This window comes from Mustela nivalis (assembly GCF_964662115.1).
Source record: "Mustela nivalis genome assembly, chromosome: 3".
In the NCBI taxonomy this organism is placed as follows: Eukaryota; Metazoa; Chordata; class Mammalia; order Carnivora; family Mustelidae; genus Mustela; species Mustela nivalis.
Window position 1 is genome coordinate 114,769,905 of NC_139022.1, and position 22,847 is coordinate 114,792,751.

The 22,847-nt window shown below is 35.9% G+C and overlaps 1 protein-coding gene across 2 annotated transcripts in view; it reads right to left on the reverse strand.

Moving 5' to 3' along the window:
• SLC12A2 (solute carrier family 12 member 2) overlaps nt 1-22,847 on the reverse strand; it is a 105,974-nt gene that overhangs the window by 68,755 nt on the left and 14,372 nt on the right. For both annotated transcript variants that reach the window (XM_082723097.1, XM_082723098.1), the window contains exons 2-4: nt 10,188-10,307; nt 8,805-8,880; nt 8,406-8,501 (exon numbers count right to left, since the gene is read on the reverse strand). In XM_082723097.1, coding sequence (XP_082579223.1) covers nt 8,406-8,501; nt 8,805-8,880; nt 10,188-10,307 — 292 coding nt within the window. The remainder of the gene's footprint in view (nt 1-8,405; nt 8,502-8,804; nt 8,881-10,187; nt 10,308-22,847) is intronic.

Consider the following 22,847-nt stretch of genomic DNA (forward strand, 5'->3'; position numbering starts at 1 on the left):
CAGGGTCCATTAATTTTTTTTCCAGCTTTACTGAGATATAACTGACATACGATTTTGTAAGATATATCCTGTGAGGTTTTGACATACGTACATGTTGCAAGATGTTACCAAAATAAGGTTAATATATCCTTCACCAAAGAGAATTTCCATTTTTGTTATTGTTTTATGGTAAGAACATTTAAGATCTACTCTCAGAAAGTTTCAAGTATGTAATACTAATTATAGTCTGCATCCTATATGTTAGATCCCCACAACTTCTTATAACTGGAAGTCTGACCAACATCTCATCATTTCCCTTACCCATCAACCCCTTGTAATCATTTTTTTACACTCTGTTTCTAGGAGTTTGGCTTTTTGAGATTCTACATAGAAGTAAGATTATATAGTATTTGAGTATTTGCCTTTCTCTAACTTATTTCACCTAGTATAATGCCCTCAAGTTTCATCTATGTTGTTGCAAACAATATCTCCTTTTATTTTTATGGCTAGATAATATTCTATTTTATGTGTGTGTATGTGTGTGTGTAAGATTTTATTCACCTTTCAATGAATGCTTAGGTTGTTTCCATGCCTTAGCCATTTTGAGTAACGCTGCTCAAGGGGGTGCCAACATCTACAACAAATAGAAATTTCATTTCCTCTTAAAAAATACCAAGGAAGTAGGACTGTACGACCATATGGTAGTCCTGTTTTTTTTATGAGAAACCTCCATACTCCTTTCTACAGTGGCTGAACCAATTTTCATTCCAAACAGTGCACAAGGATTCTCTTTTCTCCACATCCTCACCACGACTTATCATCTTTTTTTTTTTCTTAAAGATTTTATTTATTTATTTGACAGAGAAAGACACAGCGAGAGAGGGAGCACAAGTACGGGGAGTGGGAGAGGGAGAAGCAGATTCCCAGCTGATGAGAGAGCCCCATGCAGGGCTCCATCCCAGGACCCCAGGATCATGACCTGCGTAAAGGCAGACTCTTAAGGACTGAGGCACCCAGGCACCCCCATCTCTTGTCTTTTTGACAATAACTATTCTAATAGGTACGAGGTATTAACTCATTGTGGTTTTGATGATTAGTAATGTTGAGCACCCTTTCATGAACTTGTCTTCTTTGGAGACATGTCCATTCAGGTCCTTTGTCTTTTAAATCAGATTATTTGGTTTGTTGCTATTGAGTTATAGAAGTTCCTTCTCTATTTTGATATTAGCGCCTTAACAGATAATATGATTTGCAACTGTTTTCTTTCATTCTGTAGGTTGTCTTTTCATTTTGTTGATTGTTTCTTTTGCAGAGCAGAAGACTGTAAGCTGATAAAGTCCCATTTGTTGATTTTTGTTTTTGTTCTTGTGCTTTTGGTGTCATATCCAAGAAATTCACTAGGAAGACCAAAGTCACAGGGCTTTGTTCTAGGAATTTCCTGGTTCTAGGTCTTAATTTCCTGGTTCTAGATCAAAATCTATTTTGAGTTAATTTTATGAGTGATATAAGAGGTCCAATTTCTTTTGCATGTGAATATACAGTTTTCCCAACACCATTTAAGAGACTATCCTTTTCACATTGAGTATTCTTAGCTCCTTCATCAAACATTAGATGAGTGTACACATGTAAGTTTATTTCTGGGCTCTTGATTCTATTCCACAAGTCTATATATCTTTTAATGCCATTACCATACCATTTTGATTACTATAGGTTTAAAATATAGTTTGGAATTGAGAAGTGTGATGCTTTGTTCTTTCTCAAAACTGTTTGACTATTCAGGGTCTTTATGGTTCATGATAATTTTTCCTATTTCTGTAAAAAATGCCCTTGGAATTTTGATAGGGATTACACTGAATTGATATGGAAGGAACATAAGTGTCCATCAGTAGACAAATGGGTAAGGAAGGGGTGTGTGTGTATGAGAGAGAGAGAGAGAGAGAGAGAGAGAGTGTGTGTGTGTGTGTGTGTTGGAATATTACACAGCCATAAAAAAGAATGAGACTGTGACATTTGAGACAACATGGATGGACCTAGGCAAGATTATGCTGAGTGAAATGTCACAGTGAGAAAGATAAAACTTATGATTCCATAAGTGGAATTAAAAAACAAACAAACAAACAAGTGAATAGACAAACAAAAAGCAGAATCAGACCTATAAATACAGGGAACAAGCTGATGATTACCAAAAGGGAGGAGAGTAGGAAGGTGGGCAAAGTGGGTAAAGGGGAGAAGGAGATACAGGCTTCCAGGTATGGAAAGAATAAACAACTGAAATAAAAGGAGGCACAGCCTAAGGAATACAGTCAATGATATTGTAATAGCGATGTAATGGGATGGATGGTAGCTACACTTGTGAACACGGCCTAATGTATCAACTTGTTAAATCATTAAGTTGTAGATCTGAAACTAATGGTAACACTGTGGGTCAACTACACTAAAAAAAAAAAAATTCAAAATCTCTAACTAATAAAACGCTTCAAAAAGTTGTTACCCAAGAAACAGGGGAAAATGAGAAGTTTGCAACAGACATCCTTTATCTCCCATGAAGAAATGATCAATGTACATAATATGAAACATCTGTGTATTTTGCAGTATCTGTGGAAATTGTGTAAAATAAAGGTTGTTGAGGAAAAAAAACCCTCAAAAGGTGAAGATAGCAAAAACATAATAAAGTTATCAATGATAAAGTAAACTAACAATTTTTGCTCAGAGTTCATCTAGTAGGATTAGAAAATATACCAGAATTCTTATAGCACTAAACCATCTACTTCTGTAAACTTACTAAACAATTTATCCAAAGCCACCTTATGTAAAATTCCAAGGAACCATTTTGAGAATACAACAGAGTTCTGAGAGATCCAAATGGATCCAATATCCATGTTGATTATTGTTCTAGTTAATACATTTTAATACCCTGATCTAAACATATACAATGATCTGTTTGCATCTTAACACTGTACAAATTTCCTCTGTTCTGTTGCTATTATTAAGGCAAGTAGAGAAAATGTGTTAACCAACATTAAACCTTCAGACTAGGACTGGGGGCTATATTATCATTATGACTGATCACATGAATAAGTTAAATTTGAAGAGTCAGGACATACTGCCCTAATTCTGCAGCAGAAAATTTCAAAACCAAGTTGAAGTATTTTTAATCATCAAAGACTCACAAAATTGAAATGCCACCAAATGAGTCAAAGAGAAAACCCAAGTCAAAAATTATTTATAACTGTTTGCTAGATTCACATTCAAACTATTTGTGGTTTGTAAGTAGTATTTTACTAAACTGAAAACAATGTTGTGCTTAAGTCTAATAAAATCTCAAAATACAACTGCTAGAGAACTGCTTGTTACAGCTTCTTCAAACATTTCACTGATCTGAAAAGCTATAATTTGAAAGAAATTCTCAGTAAAAGAAAAGAATTATGGAGCTTAATTCTAAGTTACAAGTTCTTCCTTGGTGATGACAGGAATGAATAGTTTATAACGGACTAAACAAAAAACCTGACAATCAATATAGAAAGCACTTTCTGTCACAATCCGTTAAAAAAATGTTAGTATTACTTTCACCTATATAGAGAAGGAAGAGGTCTTCAATTATTTCAGAGAAAGGAAAATGAATATACAAAGACAATTCTGACATAATGCAGACACTTAAAAAACTTTGGCCAGTAAAATTTGGATAAGATTTAAATTTGTTGAAAAAATAATAATTGTTTCATTTTTTCCTCTCTTCATCCATACAAATTATACATATGACTAACAACAATGTTGCATTAAATCTGATAGATAATGTATATCAAGACTACACTGTCATGCATAGCAGTTATGTTTCATGTATCAGGTCTAGCAGTTAGGTTTCAAAAAAGTAATCGCACTATTATCTGAACACAGCTCCAAGAAAATAGGATCTTCCCTGACCTTCATTGTTACAAACCTGCTGCCCATCACAGAGAGCTCAATAATTATCTGCTGAATGACTGATATACAAGTCATATAAAATTTCACCTTGGTCATGGAATAGACAGGTTTATATTAATTGTACATTTTCAGAACTACCTATTTGAATTTGATGGTAACCTGGATTTTTGTTTGAAAGTATACTGAACTTTCAACTTAATGTTCAACACATACAATGCAACACCATTCAAAAACTAGCATTTCTTATTTCACAAATGAGACCGCGTTCACAGACTGTTTGAGGATGGAAGAACTCCTGTCTGAGGCATCTAGAAAATACAGATCTTAGGGGCGCGTGGGTGGCTCAGTGGGTTAAAGCCTCTGCCTTCGGCTCAGGTCATGATCTTGGCTTCCTGAGATCGAGCCCCGCAAGGGACTCTCTGCTCAGCAGGGAGCCTGCTTCCTCCTCTCTCTCTGCCTGCCTCTCTGCCTACTTGTGATCCCTGTCTGTCAAATAAATAAATAAAATCTTTAAAAAAAAAAAAAAATACAGATCTTAAGTGAACGTGACTGCTGGCCAGCACCCTCTTGGAGAACCTGCTGCACGTGGCCCAAGTAAATTCTGTAAAACCCAGGCCTCAGAAACACCTGATAAGATGAGCACAACAGTAAAGAGCTCTGGGCTCCCAGCAGGCCACAGTCATCTGTAGAACCTATGTGTCTGTTGGGCCAGGGATTATGACAAAGATGAAGGTGAGAGGTACCTGCTAAAGTTACTTGGCACTGCTATTCTTATTCTGTGCAGAGGGCATGATTCTCTAACCTGCTAGTAGCTTTTAGCACCTAAGAACCTTTACTAAAAACTAATGAAGACTGAAACTACGCATCTTTTATTTTCTAAATTTTGACTCTTTTTTTTTTTCTTTTAAAGAAACCTTGAATGTTACCATATAATTTTTATCCTAGATTTCATACTTGGACATAATTTTATTTGTTTACAAATTGGCAGTTACTTCATATAATAAAAAACAGATGCACTTTTCTAGTGTTATCTTTTTAATCTCTAAAATGTATTGATAAAGCCAATGTTAAGGTAACCTGGCAGTAAAATTAAATTTCTCCAAAGGCAAAAAGCACATAGCACTATGAAGAGTATGTATTTCACATACCTCCAAAGAGACAGAAACGTACCCTATAAATTGAGAATAAATATTATTCAATATTAACAAAATATAAATAAATTTTATGATTGAGTTAAGAATCAAGAAAAACTATTCAATATTACCTCAAAATAGTTTGTTATATTAACAAGATAATGAGGCAAGTTCAAAAGAAGATCTCCGAATTGAAATTACTATATAGAGCAACCAAAACCTTCAGGTAAAATATTTCCTTATTAATTCCCTTAATAATCAACCTCCAGTTCATGGATAATTCAGATGGATCACCAGACATCACTATTTCCATGGTATCCTTCCATTTCTCCACTCTAAGCCTTTGGCACCCTGACCTGTGGCTATTTCTAGCTGTAGTCCTCTCTTCCCTGTGTAGCCATTTTAGGAGAAGTCAAAAATCAAGTCCTCAGTAATTGGACTAGAGGAGATCCAAACCTGGCACTCTTGGGCCCACCCCACTAAAAGACAAAACAGTTTTTTGTTACAAATGGCAAAAAACCCACACCTATAAAGTGCGTCTCTCACAGTTTGTTTTAAACCATAACTTCCACTCTTTCTTTCTCCTTGGAAAATTTTGTCAAACAAGGATTCCTGGGGTGCTTGGCTAGCTTGGTTGGTGAAACGGGCAACTCTGGATCTCAGGGTTGTGGGTTTGCGTGTCACGTAGTATGTAGAGAAAACTTAAAAAAAAAAAAAAAATTCCGTGTTCCAGAGAGATTCCTAGTCTGGAATTTACTGTCATCATGCTATAGTGTCATTTAATATATTGCTCTCTCTTCTGTATATTCTCTGAAATGCTTCTTGGAGCTACAGGCATGATATAATTCCGATTCAGTCCCTCGAGAAATAATATGTCACATGCTTTTACTGAGTAAAGAGCTTACAAAGTTGAAAGATTTTGATTCTCTTTCCTTTTCTTGCTACGTAGAACAGTTATCAAATTTAAAAAAAAAAAAAACACAAAACCGTCAGGCACCTGGGTGGCTCCCTAGTTAAGCGTCTGCCTTCGGCTCAAGTCATGATCCCAGAGTCCTGGGATGGAGCCCCACATCGGGCTCTGTGCTCAGCTGGAAGCCTGCTTCTCCCTTTCCCACTCCCCCTGCTTGTATTCCTTCTCTCTCTCTCTCTAATAAATAAACAAAATCTTAAAAAAACAAAACAAAACTCATCAGTTTCTTGATTACAGTGATTTTAGGTAAGGAAATTTTCATTCAGAAAAACTTGATTTCACATGGGTTTCTTCATATTTATCAATTTTCATTTATAGCATTCTTCAAAGGTAAAAAACAAAATTTTGTGCTGTCTGTGAACTTACGAATTTTATCATACATTAGTTCTTCAATTAAACTAGTTATTATTGGTAGTAGTATTGCTGTTCAAACTATCCAAACTTAAGTCAGCATTAGCTCCTTCAAATGGGCTCCTGGGTCCTTCTGACCTGAACTAGTAGCCTCTGTTACACATCCTTTATTTTCCAATGTGAAAAATGTCTAGGCTCTTAAAGTAAGTTTCCTGCCCAGATTTGGAACCAATTATTTCTCCAAGGTCCTCTGGTATTCCTCTGAATGAAAATACATCACATGGGCACTAGGGGGGCTCACTGCTACTGGGCTGGTTATTTGTTATATGCAATTTTTGCATATAGAACCAAGCAACACATACTTTGGGTATAAAATGATAAAGTCACACCAATACTTTCAATTTAAATCATGACTACAGGGTAATATATTCTTGCCAGATTTAGACCTCTATCAACTTTATCATATGGTGAAAATACCGTTTTGTCATGAAACCAAAACAAATCTCATTAGGACTGTCCAAGTTCCATGAAGCAGATAAAGGGATGACAGAAGGGGCTTATAGTCATTGAAAAAAATCTCCAAAAGGCTTTCACTGCAGATGATGATACAACTTGCTTGTATTCAGTAAAGAATCAGCCAGGTTTCCAAAGTCACCAATTGACAAGTGAAAAATGAACTCCTTCTAACAAAGTTTCAAAGTATGTGCTCAAATTCTCTGAGCTAGATGTATTTATGAATACATACAGAAATTGGTAATTTTGAAAGATGAAGTGGCTTTTTAGTTACAATGTAGGAAAATCTATGGTTCTCCTAAGTTTCACATGGAGAAAAATCTGTAGGGTTTATGCTGCCAGTGGCTTCATGCCCCACTACTCCCACTGAGGCTTACAACCTTGATTGGAAAGCTTGAGGATAAGGAGAAATACTTTGATAATTTGCTAGTCCACCACATCCACTTCTTTCACTACCATTCCACAGCAGTAGCAGAAATAAATGAAGCATGTATGTACCATACATAAGAAGCCAAAAAGAATCTCTGTGTTGTCTGAGTAACTCTTTGGACATATCAACATCTTATACCCCAATATAGCTCATCTAGACTCATGTATACATAGAAGTTGAGCCAAGAGTCATGCATGCTTATCACAGTCATATTGCTACCAGTATCCCCCAGGGCCATAGTGATCTGGATCTAGCAGTATATAAGAAATATGAAGACAATGAAGACAAATGAAAGGCTCAATTTGGTTCCCTCTCTAAATACCTGGTGTAGACAAGGCAGAAATTGTGTATGTCTAATGTCAAATATGGATCTGTAAAACAGGTGAGGCAGATGTTACAAGCAGATTCTCCTCTCGGTTGATTGCTATGACAACTGTATAGGAGCTGGTAAAGTCCATTTTCTTTCCTTTCTCCAAGAATATCCTCATTCCATTTAAATGATGAGTTTTGATTTGGAAAATGCAATTTTTTTTCTTCTTGTTCACAGGCGTCCCAAGGCCATTCTTCTGGTCTCCTGGGTGCTTTCCCTGGGAAGGTAAAATCTCACAAAGCAGATCTTGTGGATTCTAATGAAAGAGGCCTCAGAGACCTGAAGAAGAGAGCTAGAGTTGATAGTATGGATTCAAAGTCCCAGGGTTAACTTACACAAGCTGTCAGATCATGGGAAAAGAATTCTAAGTTTCCCTAAAAGGGGAGGAATGAGGTTACACCTGTATAACCAACCAAATACAGGATGCAAGCTCCTGATATAAGAGCTAAAATCAGGAAGGAGGTAAGAGACAGCCCAACAGAGAAGAAACCGGGTCAGAATCTCCATTCTTGCTACCAAATACAATGAACATCCTAAGTAATTTCAAGCATATATGTTCGTGTATGGGCCAAAATTAAATTTTACATTCTAATATGCTAGTTTGAAAGTGCTTAGTAGCAAGTTTCTCACCTATATAGACCTATGCTGTTTCTAAGATAAACATAATTAAAAAATTTAAAGCTCAGTTTACTGAGTAACAGTAATCTAGTGACAACGATGTGAAAAGACTGAATTTACCTCCACGTACAAATCCATTAGTAGCTATTGCTGAAGTAGACAATCCCGTGATAGTTGTCACAACAGTGGCCATTATAATTACAACAACTGACAGACCTTTAGGGCAAAAGAAAAGAGACTGAGAATATTTATATTTATTTCAACCTGCCTTATCTAGAATTAGTTAGTATACAATGTTTACATTATATTTAACAATTACCTCATTTCTATCCCATTGTAGAAAAATCTACTCAAAAATTTTTAAAAATTAACATTAAGACAACACTCTGACACAACCAAGAAAATAGTTTAGAATAATGCCAATTGTTTGAATTTTATGAGGTTCACAGCCTAGACGAGCACATGGTTACTTTGCTTTTTCATTCTCAAATGAATCAAGTAGTATGTAACTTTGCTTACCTATTCCAGCTTGACCCACAATCCATGACAATCTAATGAAGAGCATAACACCCCAAATGTTTAACATACAACGTACCTAGGTAAGAAAAGAGGACATGTTTCAGATGAAGGCAAATGATCAAAAATAATACATCAGTAAATGCAAAACTAGCCAAAAGGAGGACAACATCCATTTAAAACTATAGAAAGTCATTTAAAATTTCTTATCCTTCTCTTTTTAATACTTTTTAAAAAGAACTTACTGAGAGAGATAAAATGTAGATAATTTAAGTGTAATATAACATCACAAAGACCTGAAATAACAAAAGGTACTAAACAAGGTTTAAGAAATATTTTACCACTTCAATCCTAAAGAAATAGTTCCTATTCCTATTTATCCATGCAACTAAGTTTAACTTTTGCTTATTTTTTAATAACATCCTTCTTTCATTTCTTCAGAAGATTTAAGTATTGTAAAGTACATCAAAACAAAATGCTAATTGTTCATACACCTTTTCTTTTTAGAGTATTTATTTAAGTAATCTCTATACCCAGGGTGGGACTCAGACCCTGAAAGAGTTGTGTACTCCTTTGACTGAGCCAGCTAGGCACTCCTCACACATCTTTTAAAACTCTGAACTATTTGAGAGAGTTTCCAATTTATTTTTACTTTTCCGTATTATGCTTATATACAGAACACAGTCATCTAAAATACTAAAATCTAAGAAAAGGCAAACAATATTACCTGAAGCTTCTTCACATTTATTCTACTGATTAAGCAATGAAATTACTACTGGAACTGGGATTTTCCCTTTGCTTCTCTCCTAAATGTCAACATGACTCAAATTAAGTTCTCCCAATATCCCAATGGGAGGTCAGTTAGTCTACCACTCTCCTCCAATCAGTTCCTTAGTGCCTATTCCAACACAGAAAAACAGAAGTACATCTGGAACTTAATCACCTGAACCTATCTAATGAAGTAACCTCAACACTTAAGAAAACGATTCTCTTTCCCTGTTCCATGTTAATTTTCATACATTTCTATTCAAAAAATAACGAGGAATATTTAGCTTTACTGCCTGCTCAGCTTTCTTAATTCTGATGCTTCCATCAATTTAATAGTTTCATACTGAATTTCTGAAAAATGACAATATGTGAGATTTATAAGAGGTAACAAAATAAAATTTGAAGGCAATCAAGTATAATATGACTCTGTTAATACATATATTCTGTTTCCTTTACTGAATTTAATATCCACAGAAAAGGAGGTACATATAATTAATTTGGTTTTCCATAACATTCACATAAAAAGAGAACGAAGAGCTCTCTTAAGAAATGATGAGAACATCAGAAAGATTTTATACTAAACAGAAATGCTCTAAAATTCAATCTCTAGGTACATACTAATACACCCTTGATCCAGCCAAACTTCACAACTCCTTTACTTTCCGCAGTGTACGTGACCACAGCATCTCTGGTTGGAGTACTTTCTTCCCCATTGGCAAAGCCATCCTCAAAAGGTTCCTGGTTAAAAAAGGAAATGTGAATTATGCCTAATCATGTGAAGTTTAAAATCACCTGATGAAGACAAATATCACTAAACACATTTATCATATTTACAAGAACACCAGACTTTCAAGAATCAAGGATGTCTGTATACTTCACTTAAAAAATAAATAAATAAATAAGTGAAAGAAAACCCTAATTACTGGTGTTGAAAAAATATAAATCTTATCATGACAGCAAACCCATTTTAATAATTTCAAATTTTAATTACACTGTGGTGGTATCTAGAGAACAAATAAGTAAGTACAGGTTTAACTAGAAGTCAGTTCCAATCTGTCTCTTCAGCCACAACTTTAGAGTATCTAAAGTGGCATCCTTCCCACAAATGTAATTTCAATATTAACAATTTAAAACTCCATCACCAATGAACAGTTCTCCCTCTGTAGTCCATTACAGCAGGATTCCCATGGATCCCAAGATTCATTCCTAACTCCTGCCTTTACTCATTTTGTATCTGCATTCAGTCAGTCACTCAGTACTCTTCATTTTTCTCCTCATAATTTTTCTTAGATTCAGACATAAACTGGTGTTAACGCTTCATGTCTCATTGTATTTTTAGTTTTTCGCTCTCTCCATTCTCCTTCCCCTCTCACTCCCCCTGGTTCTCTCATACTCAATACACTCAAGAACCAGTAACACAGTGTTAAACAGATCACGAGAGGTGAAGGGAGGTACTGGGGCAGAGAAAATGTTTTAGATCTAGAATTATGTCCCTGATACTATCACCATAGTTTTTCCTTACCCGTATGTCAAGAGCAGGGAACAAAATACAGCTGTGTTTCCAACATCATTCTTTAAATAGAAAAGCCAACTAAATCAATTATTATTTAAGCCTGAAAATTACCATGGAGATTTCCTACCATACTTTTAAAAACCATTTCCCGTGATGCATACCCTCTAGTGAATTCCCAATATAAATTTTTTAAAAAGATTTTATTTATTTGATAGAGAGGGACACAGTGAGAAGCAGGGGGAGTGGGAGAGGGAGAAGCAGGCTTCCTGCCATGCAAGGAATCCGATATACGACTCAAGCCAAAGGCTGATCTAACTGAGCCACCCAGGTGCCCCAATATAAATTTTTTTTAAATTAGAACAGAGGTATATCAAGTTCTGTGTTACTGGAGAGAAAAATCTGTATCATAATCCAAACTTCCCCTTTTCCCTTGACCAGTATCTGTAAGCCAAGTAAACACATTTAATTATATTTAAAGTACTAATGCTATATGTAGCAATATGTATCAGCTTAGATTCCATATTTATATAGCTAAATGACTGCTAATTCTTAGATTTTTACGGCATAGAAGAAACGCTGCAAGTTAGATGCAATAATTTCTTTTAGTGTATTTTCTGAAAACTAATTCATCTAGGCTTTTTAATGACCAGAAAAAAATCAAATTTCCAGCTAATCCTCATGTTTGCATTGAAAGACGCAGCAGTAACTTCAACTATGTGAAACACTTGGAAAACAAGTCATTCTAGGATCATTAAGAACTTAAAGATGAATGCTAATGTTAACCACTGCTGAGAATTGACAGGTCTTTAAAAACACAAAATCACAAATAGGCAGAGAGGCGGGGGTGGGGGGAGGGGAGCAGGCTCTCTGCCTGACAAGGGGGCTAGACCCCAGGACCCTGGGATCATGACCTGAGTGGAAAGCAGAGGCTTTAACCCACTGAGCCACCCAGGCGCTCCAATGTGTCTTTTTTAACAATGTAAAAGCATGCCGGAATTATAAACCTTTTGCTGTGGGTGCTTATCAGAATTTCACCACAAAGTTGAAGATCTAGAGATAATTATATAAGTTTCCACTATACTACAAACAACTGTATTCAAAAAATGAAGATTTTCCAGCATATGAAAACAGTATTTTAAAATAAACACGAGTCCACATAAAATGAAAGTTTACCTTCCTCTCCATATTCCAATAGCTCTATGTAAAAAACTATTTGTTATTAACCTCTAAAGTACAATTTAAAAATTATAATCAAGTACTTATTACTTGCATTTCAATCAACAGATTTATATATAACAAAATTGGGTTAAATTGTATTAACTTCCTGCAAGAACAGGAAACCAAAGCATAATACACATACTGTGTTCCTTTAAATACATTAATTCAGGATAAATAGGGAAATGGTGTGGTATTCTGTCTACATACAAAAAAAATTTTTTTTAATTTTATAATCCAGAAAATTTCACATTTACAATTATGAACTAAAATTATGCTCACACAAAGCTGCATAAATAACATCTTCAATCTACCTAACAAGTTTCAAAAAATAATCAGTTTGTGTTTTTACCTGTTTTTCACATAATGAATAAAAGGTCAGAAATAACATGAGTGAATTTTATTGGTAATGCCATATTAAATGAGATGGACCAAATGAGTCAAATTGATTTGGATTTATTTGGGAGGAAAAAATTTTTCCAAAAATAGCACGGCGATTCTGAGTCTACCAAGCAGGGACTAAGGATGGGGTATGAACAGAATGGGGAAGTGAGGAAGAGACTGAGAAAACAATGGAAGACCCAGAGAGCTAGGCCCACAGTAACTGGAGGCATTTCTGAATCAAATAAAGAGATACACTAATAAATTACGGCAGCCTTATTTTAGTTAGACATGCTGAATTTGAAGAGTCATGAGACAACTGAAGAGTTCTATCAGACTATTAAAAAATTCATGATTGGAACTTAGAAGAGGGGCCAGGGATAAAGAGCAAATGGGTGAAGCTATGAAACAGAATGAAAAGAGAAACTTACAGAGAGAAAGCATGAAGAGTTGAACATTTTTCTGAGGATATAGAAAATACAAGAATAAGGAGGTGCCTGGGTGGTTCATTTGGTTAATCACCTGCCTTCTGCTCAGATCATGATCTCAGGGTCCTGGGATAGAGTCCCGCATCAAGCTCCCTGCTCAGCGGGGAGCCTGCTCATGCTCTCTCCCACATTAGTCTCTCTTATCTCTGTGTCTTAAATACATTTAAAAAAAATCTTTACAAAAAGAAAAGGAACTCTGGTCTCCACAGCCATTATTTCTTTGCAGAAAGTAAAGAAAAAGTTTTTGCAGTATGAGTAATCTCTTCTCTCCTCTGTATATTCAAATTTCCACCTCAACTGCATCATTCTTTCTCCTTTAACCATGGTTAACTTTTCACTGCACAATGACTCCCCCACACAAAAACACCATTACCATCAACAAATGCCCCACCAAATTTGCTCAACTGTTATAGGACGTTAATGACTGCAAACCTGGTTTCACCCCACCACAACACCAAAATAGTTTTAAGACACCCCAAGACTTCTCTGCTGCCAAATTTAATGTACATCTTTCAGTCTCTGTCCCGCTGGACTTATGAAATGGCATATGATACTGTTCACTACTCTCTGTTTCTTGAATCATCTTGAAATGCCATACTTTCTCTGAGCCTCTTCTACCTAGCAGTTAAACAGGAACACTTGGTCCCAGAGCCATCTCCTTTGCTCATCCTGTATTTTCTTTCTACAATCAATCTTATCATCTGTAACTTATAGCCTTAAATACTATCTATATGTTAAGTAATAAGCGATGGCGCCTGTTCATTTAGATCAGAACCACCCTCTTGAGTCTGAGTCCTGAGTGTGAATTCTAATGTTGCCACTTGGATATTTTTTTTTTTCCTATTCTAATTCTTACTAAATGAGAAAAAGAAATTGTCAGTGTGTTATACACAGCAACTTTTCTCTAAATGAAAAGAATGAAATGATTTTTCTTTCTTGGATCAGTTGTGGTGAACACTTAACTATCAAAAAAAGAATATGACGAGAAAAACAATAAGGGCTTAATAATTAAAATCCTTTATAACATAAAAGTATGTTAGATTCCTCAATGGAGGTCTTAAAAACTGTTATGAAGTTTGTTCAGTTTCCATATTCAACAACTAAACTTGTCTTTCAATTCTCCCATTTAACTTATCTTTTACATATCAAATGTCATATTTCAATTCTGACCAAAGAGAAGACACCACCTGTAATACATTGACTGAGTTTCCTCATTTTTCAGTAAAAAAGAAAGAAAAAGAAAAATCTCATGAAATCAAGCTCTTGTTTCTTCCCCAGCAGAAGAATTCTCTTCAGATTTTTAGAGACAACATATGATGAAACCAGATTTTTCCGAACACTGGACAAAAATCAAGCTTTAGGAAAAAAATACTTAACCAAATTTTTTTTAAACTGCCACTGAAAACTTTAATACTGCTTTAAACTAGCTCTGTAAGCTGGAATGCAAAGTTGTCATCTGCGTACAGCCTTCTCAGTCCCCAAATATGCACATCAACGCGCTTCTCGATGTTAAATGCTTTAGTTCACATTTCATTAAAATGTCAGTGATTTCTCTTTCTTTGGACATCCCAGTCACTAAATCCAAAGAGTTTTCATTTCTGGAACAAAAGGTAGCAAGGAGTTCTTTACAACTATACAGACAAGGATGTTAATAGTCACAGAAGAGGACTGTGCAGTGAGTTCTGAACATGTTTTTTTTTGCATAGTAAGTTGAAAAAGTGTTTATTGTTGGGCAGAGAAACATCAAGACTGTAGTACAATCTCTGAATACAGTTAAATACTAATAAAACACATTTCTAGCAGTGTTTTTTTTTTAAACTATCTATTCATTTCAATAGGAATTTAATTTTTATAGTTAAACTGGTAAACACCTGGTAAAAGTGTCTTTGCTCAACAATTTCAGGTCACAATGGGCAAAAGATAATGTTTGCTATTTTATTTTGTCTTATTCATATTTTATTTTAAATATTTTATTTATTTATCTGACAGAGAGAGAGAGAGATCACAAGTAGTCAGAGAAGCAGGCAGAGAGAGGAGGAAGCAGGCTTTCCGCCAAGCAGAAAGCCTGATGTGGGGCTCGATCCCAGAACCCTAAGATCATGACCTGAGCCAGAGGCAGAGGCTTAACCCACTGAGTCACCCAGGTGCCCCTGTTTTATTCATATTTTAAAGAACTAAGCAAAGCTGCAACAAATGTCTCTTTAGGCCTAAGGCTGCCACAATACTATTTCCAGTTAGACTTAAGGATGCTCAAATATGAACATGCTACAAAAAAGAAGTGTTCCAATCCCTTAATTGTATTTAATATATTAAAAAGTCCAAAGTACCATATAACATTCTTCTGTTATTTGAAGACTCTACATTTACAAAAAGCCACTTCTGGGTATAAATCATAATCACATCCTTCTACTCATTCATACAACATATATTCATTCATCAGTTTTATCAATCACCCTAATAGGTACCTTCCAGCCCTCCTAGACTTGTTATTTTTATACTAAAGGCTAGAGATGAAAGGCAAGTCGTCTACCTTAAATGTGGCACATTTTCCACTATATCAAAGTAGTCGCTAGTAAATTAAATGCTTAACTCGTTCAAAAAAAGCTAGGGTCCTTTTTCAATAATACCTTATCTCAAGTCACTGCCTTTCTGTGACAGTAACTCTCCCAAACTATAAAATGGAGATAATAGTCCCTGCCCACCAGTACCATCCCCTTGCAGTCTTGGGGCTCTCTAAATAATGGTCAGTTTCTGGTAATGCAGCCTCAAGAAGCAGTTGACATTTCTCCCTTGATGCTATAAAGCCAGCTGATGCAACTAGACTTGTAATTTAGAAATCTAAATTTAAATGCGAGTGCCACGTTAGAAATGTGACATTATGGAGTGCCTGGGTGGCTCAGTGGGTTAAGCCTCTGCCTCCAGCTCAGGTCATGATCTCAGGGTCCTGGATGGAGCCCCGCATCAGGCTCTATGCTTGGCGGGGAGCCTGCTTCTCCCCCTCTCTCTCTCTCTGCCTGCCTTTCTGCCTACTTGTGATCTCTCTCTCTCTGCCAAATAAATAAAATCTTTAAAAAAAAAAAGTGACATTATGACTCACCTATTTCAAAAAAATTAGAAAACTTAATCTTAGGTGTCCTGCTTTTTCAATGCATGACCACTTTTCAACAAGAACAAGATTACACACTCAGTTGACCCTAGCAGAGCCAGGACAGCAGTTTCCCTAGGACTCCACAAGTTCTCCAGGCAATGATGTTCCCGTGGCACCTGTTGAGAAGCTCTAACCTATCCGAGCACCCGAAGACTAAAGCCCGTGCCAGTGAGCATCACTTAACTGCTCTTGCAACTAGAGCTCCTCTTCCTTTTGTCTGCCTACTGCCTCCCTGAAATATATACTGCATTAAATCTTGATCATGTTGTATGGACCCATTGTGAGTCTATGTTTCTGTGTGAAGGTCTGTTTATTTACAGGAACAAAATTTGCTTTTGGCATCACCTTTGCAACTAGAAAGTGGTTGTGACACTAATACGTTAATTTACACAGTTAATGTGAAGATCACATAAGGTATTCTTTTACAAAAAACAAACAAAAAGCCCAAGACTGATTATTCACTGAAGATAAGGTTGCAAATAAAAAACTAGATTATGACATAGTTTTAAGTTTTTCAGTAAGACAAGTCTATATGTATTAACTAATCATTTTCTTGCTGCCACAAAATAGGAATCAAAAATTCATTTACCCTGCCAAATGCTACCTTGCTTTCTAGCATTTTAACCTATGAAATAAAATTTGGATCTCAATCACAGCTGACATTCTTATGCAGTAAATCAACCTTACCAAATAATCCAAAGTGACAGGAAAAGACTAACATGAACAGGAAAAGAATGTGGAGGCAAGGGTGGGGTGTTGATACACAGCTATAAAGTTTTAATGCATTTAACAATTACTTATTCAGAAGAAGGTGCTAGGTTCAGTGTAGTAGCTACAGTAAAGAATACAGAAATTTAAAAATATGCAAAAACATTTACCCTTATTTTATTGTGCAATTCCCAGTTTTGCTGGCAGATGACACCATTTAAATGTTTAAAAATTCTGTTAATTACAACCATTAAAATATCACAACTCCAACATTAAGGGAGATCTCACATAAATAAGACTAAAACAGTAATTCCTTCCAAAAATTTTAAATTCTATCCTGTATTAATGCTTGCACTGAAAGAAAAACAAGATAGAAAAACTTCCTTAGCAGTGTCCTAAGCTGCCTTAGTACACTTCGTTCCCTCTATTTCCCTATGTTTCTGAGCAATCCCCTTACTATTTCCTCTAAGCACATGACATTTGGAAAATATAACAGATATAATGGTTTCTTCCCAATTACTTTCAAAGAGTTCAGTTCTGGATGAGAAATGGTTTGTGGGTTAGGAAATAGTCTGATTTTTCTTTCATATTGGGGGGTGAGGGGAACCCTGGCACTGAATCTGACCCAATCAAACCAAGTCTACAATCATATACACCAGAATTTTCCTACTAACCGAGCCAGATACAATGAAACAGTTTTTCCTGCTTTCAATAAATAGAAGTTTCTTATAAAATGTAAGTTGTATAAAATCTAGGTCTGTTTACTCATTACCTTTGGGATAAACTAAGAATTCTTAATATATGAGACCTTCATAGTCTAACTGACTTATTTATTTATTAGATTTTTATTTGTTTACTTGAGAGAGAGAGAGAGAGAGAAGGAGATGGCATGCATTCACAGCAGAGGGGGCTGGAGAGGGAGGAGCAGGTTCCCTGTTGAGCAGGGGAGCCTGATCTGGCTAGATCCCAGGACTCTGGGATCATGACCTGAACTAAAGGCAGATGCTTAACAAACTGAGCCACGCTGTGTCCCCTATCTGGGTTACTTTAGTAACAGCCACCATTTACCAAAAACCTACAGTTTTTGGTGTGTCAGATATTTCCCTAAATGTTTACAGGTCTTATTTCCCTAATTTGGCACATCTTTGAGAGGAAACAGTCTTTTGAGAAGTTAACACATCCCAACCCATAAGCTATTAATGTGTTGGTGCAGAGACTCTTCTAAATGGTCTAAGTCCACCTATTACAGTGAACCAGTTAAAGTATTTTGGGCAAGGGGACAAAGACAAATCACCCAACTCTGGAAAGTGATCTGCTCAAACTTCACAATTCCCCAGCCATTCTCATTGTTCAACCCTGTTTCATCTTTCCCTCCTTCCTCTGCTTCCAAATCTAAAGATGCTTTTGACATCGTCCTCCTAACAAAGACAGAAACTCTGCACTGGATGGTACCACAGGCGATTATTTCTAAATCTGTTTGTACTTTGTAGAAATTCCCCCAGGATCTACAATATCTACAAAACTTTTTGCCCTACAAGATTCTTACAGACGACTGCACGGGACCACCTATGGAGGAGAAAGAATGGCCAGCATCTAGACATAATCTATCTGGGAAGGCATATCAAATGTTTAAATATGAAATTATGTACCAGATGGAGCTGTGTGTGTTACTTAACTTTGGAAGTGTATTTGGAGGCTGTTGTGATATGAAAGGTAGGTAAAATAGGCCTGTCATTCAGTTTCTACATTGTCCAGGACTTCCTTTTTCCACTTAAAAACCGCATTGCCTGTTCCAGCTAGCAACTCCATTCAACCCAATGTTCCAGGTCATACAAGTTTCTTTCATCCGGTATATCTTTACCATTGTAACCTCTTGACCCCTGGACCCACCTACACATCCATGTTTTGTTACAACTCACAGTAAGATTTGACACAATTAAAGAAAAGGGAAATATTAGTCAGTTTTAGAAGTTACTGTGTTTTTCCAGTCACAGACTATTTTCCTATTTCTATTAATTTTGCTTGAAAATTTTGTACCTGCCTTATTCACCCCCAAACTTCTGTCCTAGACGTGAGAAAATTATCGACAAGGTTCTAACTAAAACATTTACTCCGATATAATACTGCTTCACTGCTGAAATACTGGTTTAACTGTACTTTCTCCTGGGGAACATTCTGCTTGTTGCTCCCCCAGCTTGTAACACACTTTGAAGATGAATTTGTTCCTCACATCCTCTAGGTCTGAGATTAATTGGAGCCTCCTCTTTTCTAGGCTGCCCAACATACAGTTTATTCTCATCAGTGCCCCTTGTACTGTCTTCATAGCACAGATAATACTCTGTGATTGTCCTTTTTATTTACTCAGCTCCTGTCATCTATGCATCCACCTCCACTCCTTCAGAATGTATTAAAATGGAGCATCCATCCACAAGGGCACAGACCCTTCCTGTGATTTTACTCACAGACAAAGCAGATGAACATGGAGTCTTTACAGGCCATCTCTACTTTCCAAATAATGTCCTGAAATGGTAAAAGTAAAATTCAAAGTGTCTCTGAGTCAGTTTTAGGTTATAATTCCAGTTCTACTATTCAGTATCTATGTAAACTCTGGCAAGTTATTTCTCAGGCTGTCAGTGTCCACATCTGTAAAATGGAGATAATAATGCCAATTCCCTACTGTTTGAGAAGATGAAGTGAAAAAAAACATGATGACTAAAAGAACACAAAAACTCATACACTGCTGGCGGTACCCTAAATTGGTAAGCAATTTGGAAAAGAAAACTGGGCATTATCTTTTCAAATTCAAAACATGCATGATGTTCAACCCAGCAATTCCACAGTGAGGTATAGCCCTATAGATATAAAATACTTATATGAGGGACGCCTGTATAAAAATGCTCATATCAGCACTATTTAATTGCCAAATTTATATTCAGCAAATTATGTAGTAATTGCCAAAACAAGTAATAATCCAAACATCTATAACTGCAGAATAAATAAATTGTAGGATTTCATACAGTGGAAGATGGGTAACATTAAAAATGAATGAAATATAAATACAACCATAGCAGTGAACTAAAGATAACAGATAAAAATATACTGCATGATTCTATTTATATGAAGTTATAAAGCAGGCACAGCTAGACTAAGAGTCTTCAGGAATACATAAGGATGATAAAAGGCATTTAAAAAAAATCAAAACCAAATCCCAAGGAAATAATCACCATTAAGTCAGGACCTACTTTCCGTGGGGAAATAAGACTTGAAAGGGGTGCACGAAGGGCATCTGGGGTACCAGTGATGTTCTATCTGTTTATCTGGGTGATGACTGCATAAGTGTTCACTTGATTAAGTTATACATTTATGCTTTGTGTTTTTCTGTTATAACCCACAATTTTAAAAAAATTACTTAAAAGGTTCAACAAGAACATGTTTTAAGTGCTTGGTGCATTGCCTGACATTAACAAGTAATTACTCAATACGTTTTAGCTATTACTGTAAACAACTAATAAGCAATCTATTACTGCAACTGTCCTGTTGTGCACTTAAATAACCAGATGTTGAACAAATATAAAAGTAAATACCACAAAACAGCATTAATCTAGACTCTACTACACAGCTTCTTATAAATGGTTAATAGCAGGGCTTAAAATTACCCCTGGAAGAAAAAAATAAAAAAACAATGACTGTCACATACAAACAGGATCACCATTCTGCCTGGTGGTAAATAAGACACAGTGCAAATATCATGGCTTTTATTGTTAAGGATCAAACTGCTAAAAAGTTTTGCAATTTACCTGGTACTGAAAAATGGGCTTACTAAGTTAGATAACTTCCTCTCTTCACTATTTCCCTTAGTGACAAATGATAAGCACTTTATTTCAACTAGGGTTAATGTCAGGAAGCACTGTCTGAGAAGACAAGCAAACTTCTGGGCCCAGCTTTATTTACGCCAATCAAATCATCATTATAGACAGGCAGAAGAGTGAAAATTTTTATTTCATGACACTATTAATAAATATGAATTATTCTTTGTTTATAAGCAGCTTATTATTGATTTAAAGAAACCCAAAATTAAATCTAAAAAACATTAAAATTCACAAAAAAATGCAATTTAAATCCTAAAAACAAACTTTTGAACTAAGGTATTAATAAAGACACTTTAAAGATGAAAATCTCTCATATAATTTAAAAGCCATCTGTTTACTAAGATAAGATAAAGTATTAAATTAACATCCTAAAACATAGCCAAAATCAGTAACTAAAAATGAATACATATGCACATTTAGATGCCAAAGTGGCTGGGTTTATTCTAATAATTTTTTCATCAAGTACTAGCCAATTAGCCAACTAGCCAATTATATCATCCCAAAGCTACCAACATTTCCTATCCGTGCTGTCGGTGATTGGTGTATTCAGTGTAATGCTCCCCATACAGACTACTCTCTCAAAACAAAGTATTGTTTTACAGGAATCCAATCTGCTCTGGTTAACAATGGTCTATTAATATCCAGTGGCATTAATGCAAAGCTCAAAACTCAAGTGCCACAGATAAAAGTGGATGGTGTGACCATGTGACTTTACAATGAACCAAGTCAGAACTGCTGATTACAGTCAAAGAATTCAGTACTCTACCTAGCCCATCATGTTCTTTACTAGCCATTCAAGACTGAGTTACAACACTGTGCATTAAAAACAGCATAATGCATGCATGATTTCAAATCCCATAAAACTTGCTAACTTCAACAAATAATTTGAACCTAACTCAAATTATCAGAACACTTACCACTCCCACTATCAATTAATAATATGACTCTGTGATCTACATTTCAAATTGTTTTACTTTTAAAACAAGAAGGACCAAAAGTTATCAAGGATAAAAATACATGACCAGTGGCATCATAAGTGGGGAAAATATTAGAAAAGCAATATAGAGAACCATGTGACAACAAAAACTACAGCTAGGGCATGGCATGCACTTGGTATTTCATGTACTTCTCACTATGAATTACTGTCTTTCTCATTTTCTATAGCAGGAAACCAAGGACCAAATGGGAAAGACCAAGATTTAAATCCCTGACTGACAGCTCAACTACACAGGCAGGGTAAAGAACCTGGGGCAGATGGAAAAAAACAAACAAATATCAGAAAGGAAATGCTCCTGATAGATGCAGCTACGATGGATGAGATCCCTCAGTATGATGCCTTTTTTACTGGAGATGATTCCCCCAAATGTGTGTAACTCAAATGGATGGAAGCCTAAGTAACTAGAAACATTGGAGAAGACAGTCCAAAGCCAAGACAGGAATTGAGATTTAAGTGGCAATCTCCAGAGGAAAAAATGGAATGATGTCAAGGGTGAGCCCCAAATCTTGGCTAACCATAAAATTACACAGGTATAAGGAAGACCTCCCCACCCCAAGGAGGCAGGCTAATAAAAGCAGCAGCTGAAAACCAGAAAACAGAACGGTTATATCAGCTAACACAGAGCTGGAAAACAGGAACCAGTTTGCAGTCTGAACCCAGGCAGTCAAATACCTGATGGAACAATAATCCTTAAAAGAAAATAAAACTACCACCACCACCACCGGAAGGCACTATAATGTATTACCTCCATGTTCAATTTTCACTTCTAAGTATTAATAAATAGGGAACTATAGCTCGTAATTAGGAAAAAAAACAACCATTAGATATTAATGCCAAGTAGGTCCAGATGTTGGATTTAGTTGATAAAGACTTCAAAACAGGGGCAACGGGGTCACTCAGTTGGTTGAACGTCCGACTCTTGATTTCAGCTCAGGTCATGATCTCAGAGTTTTGGGACT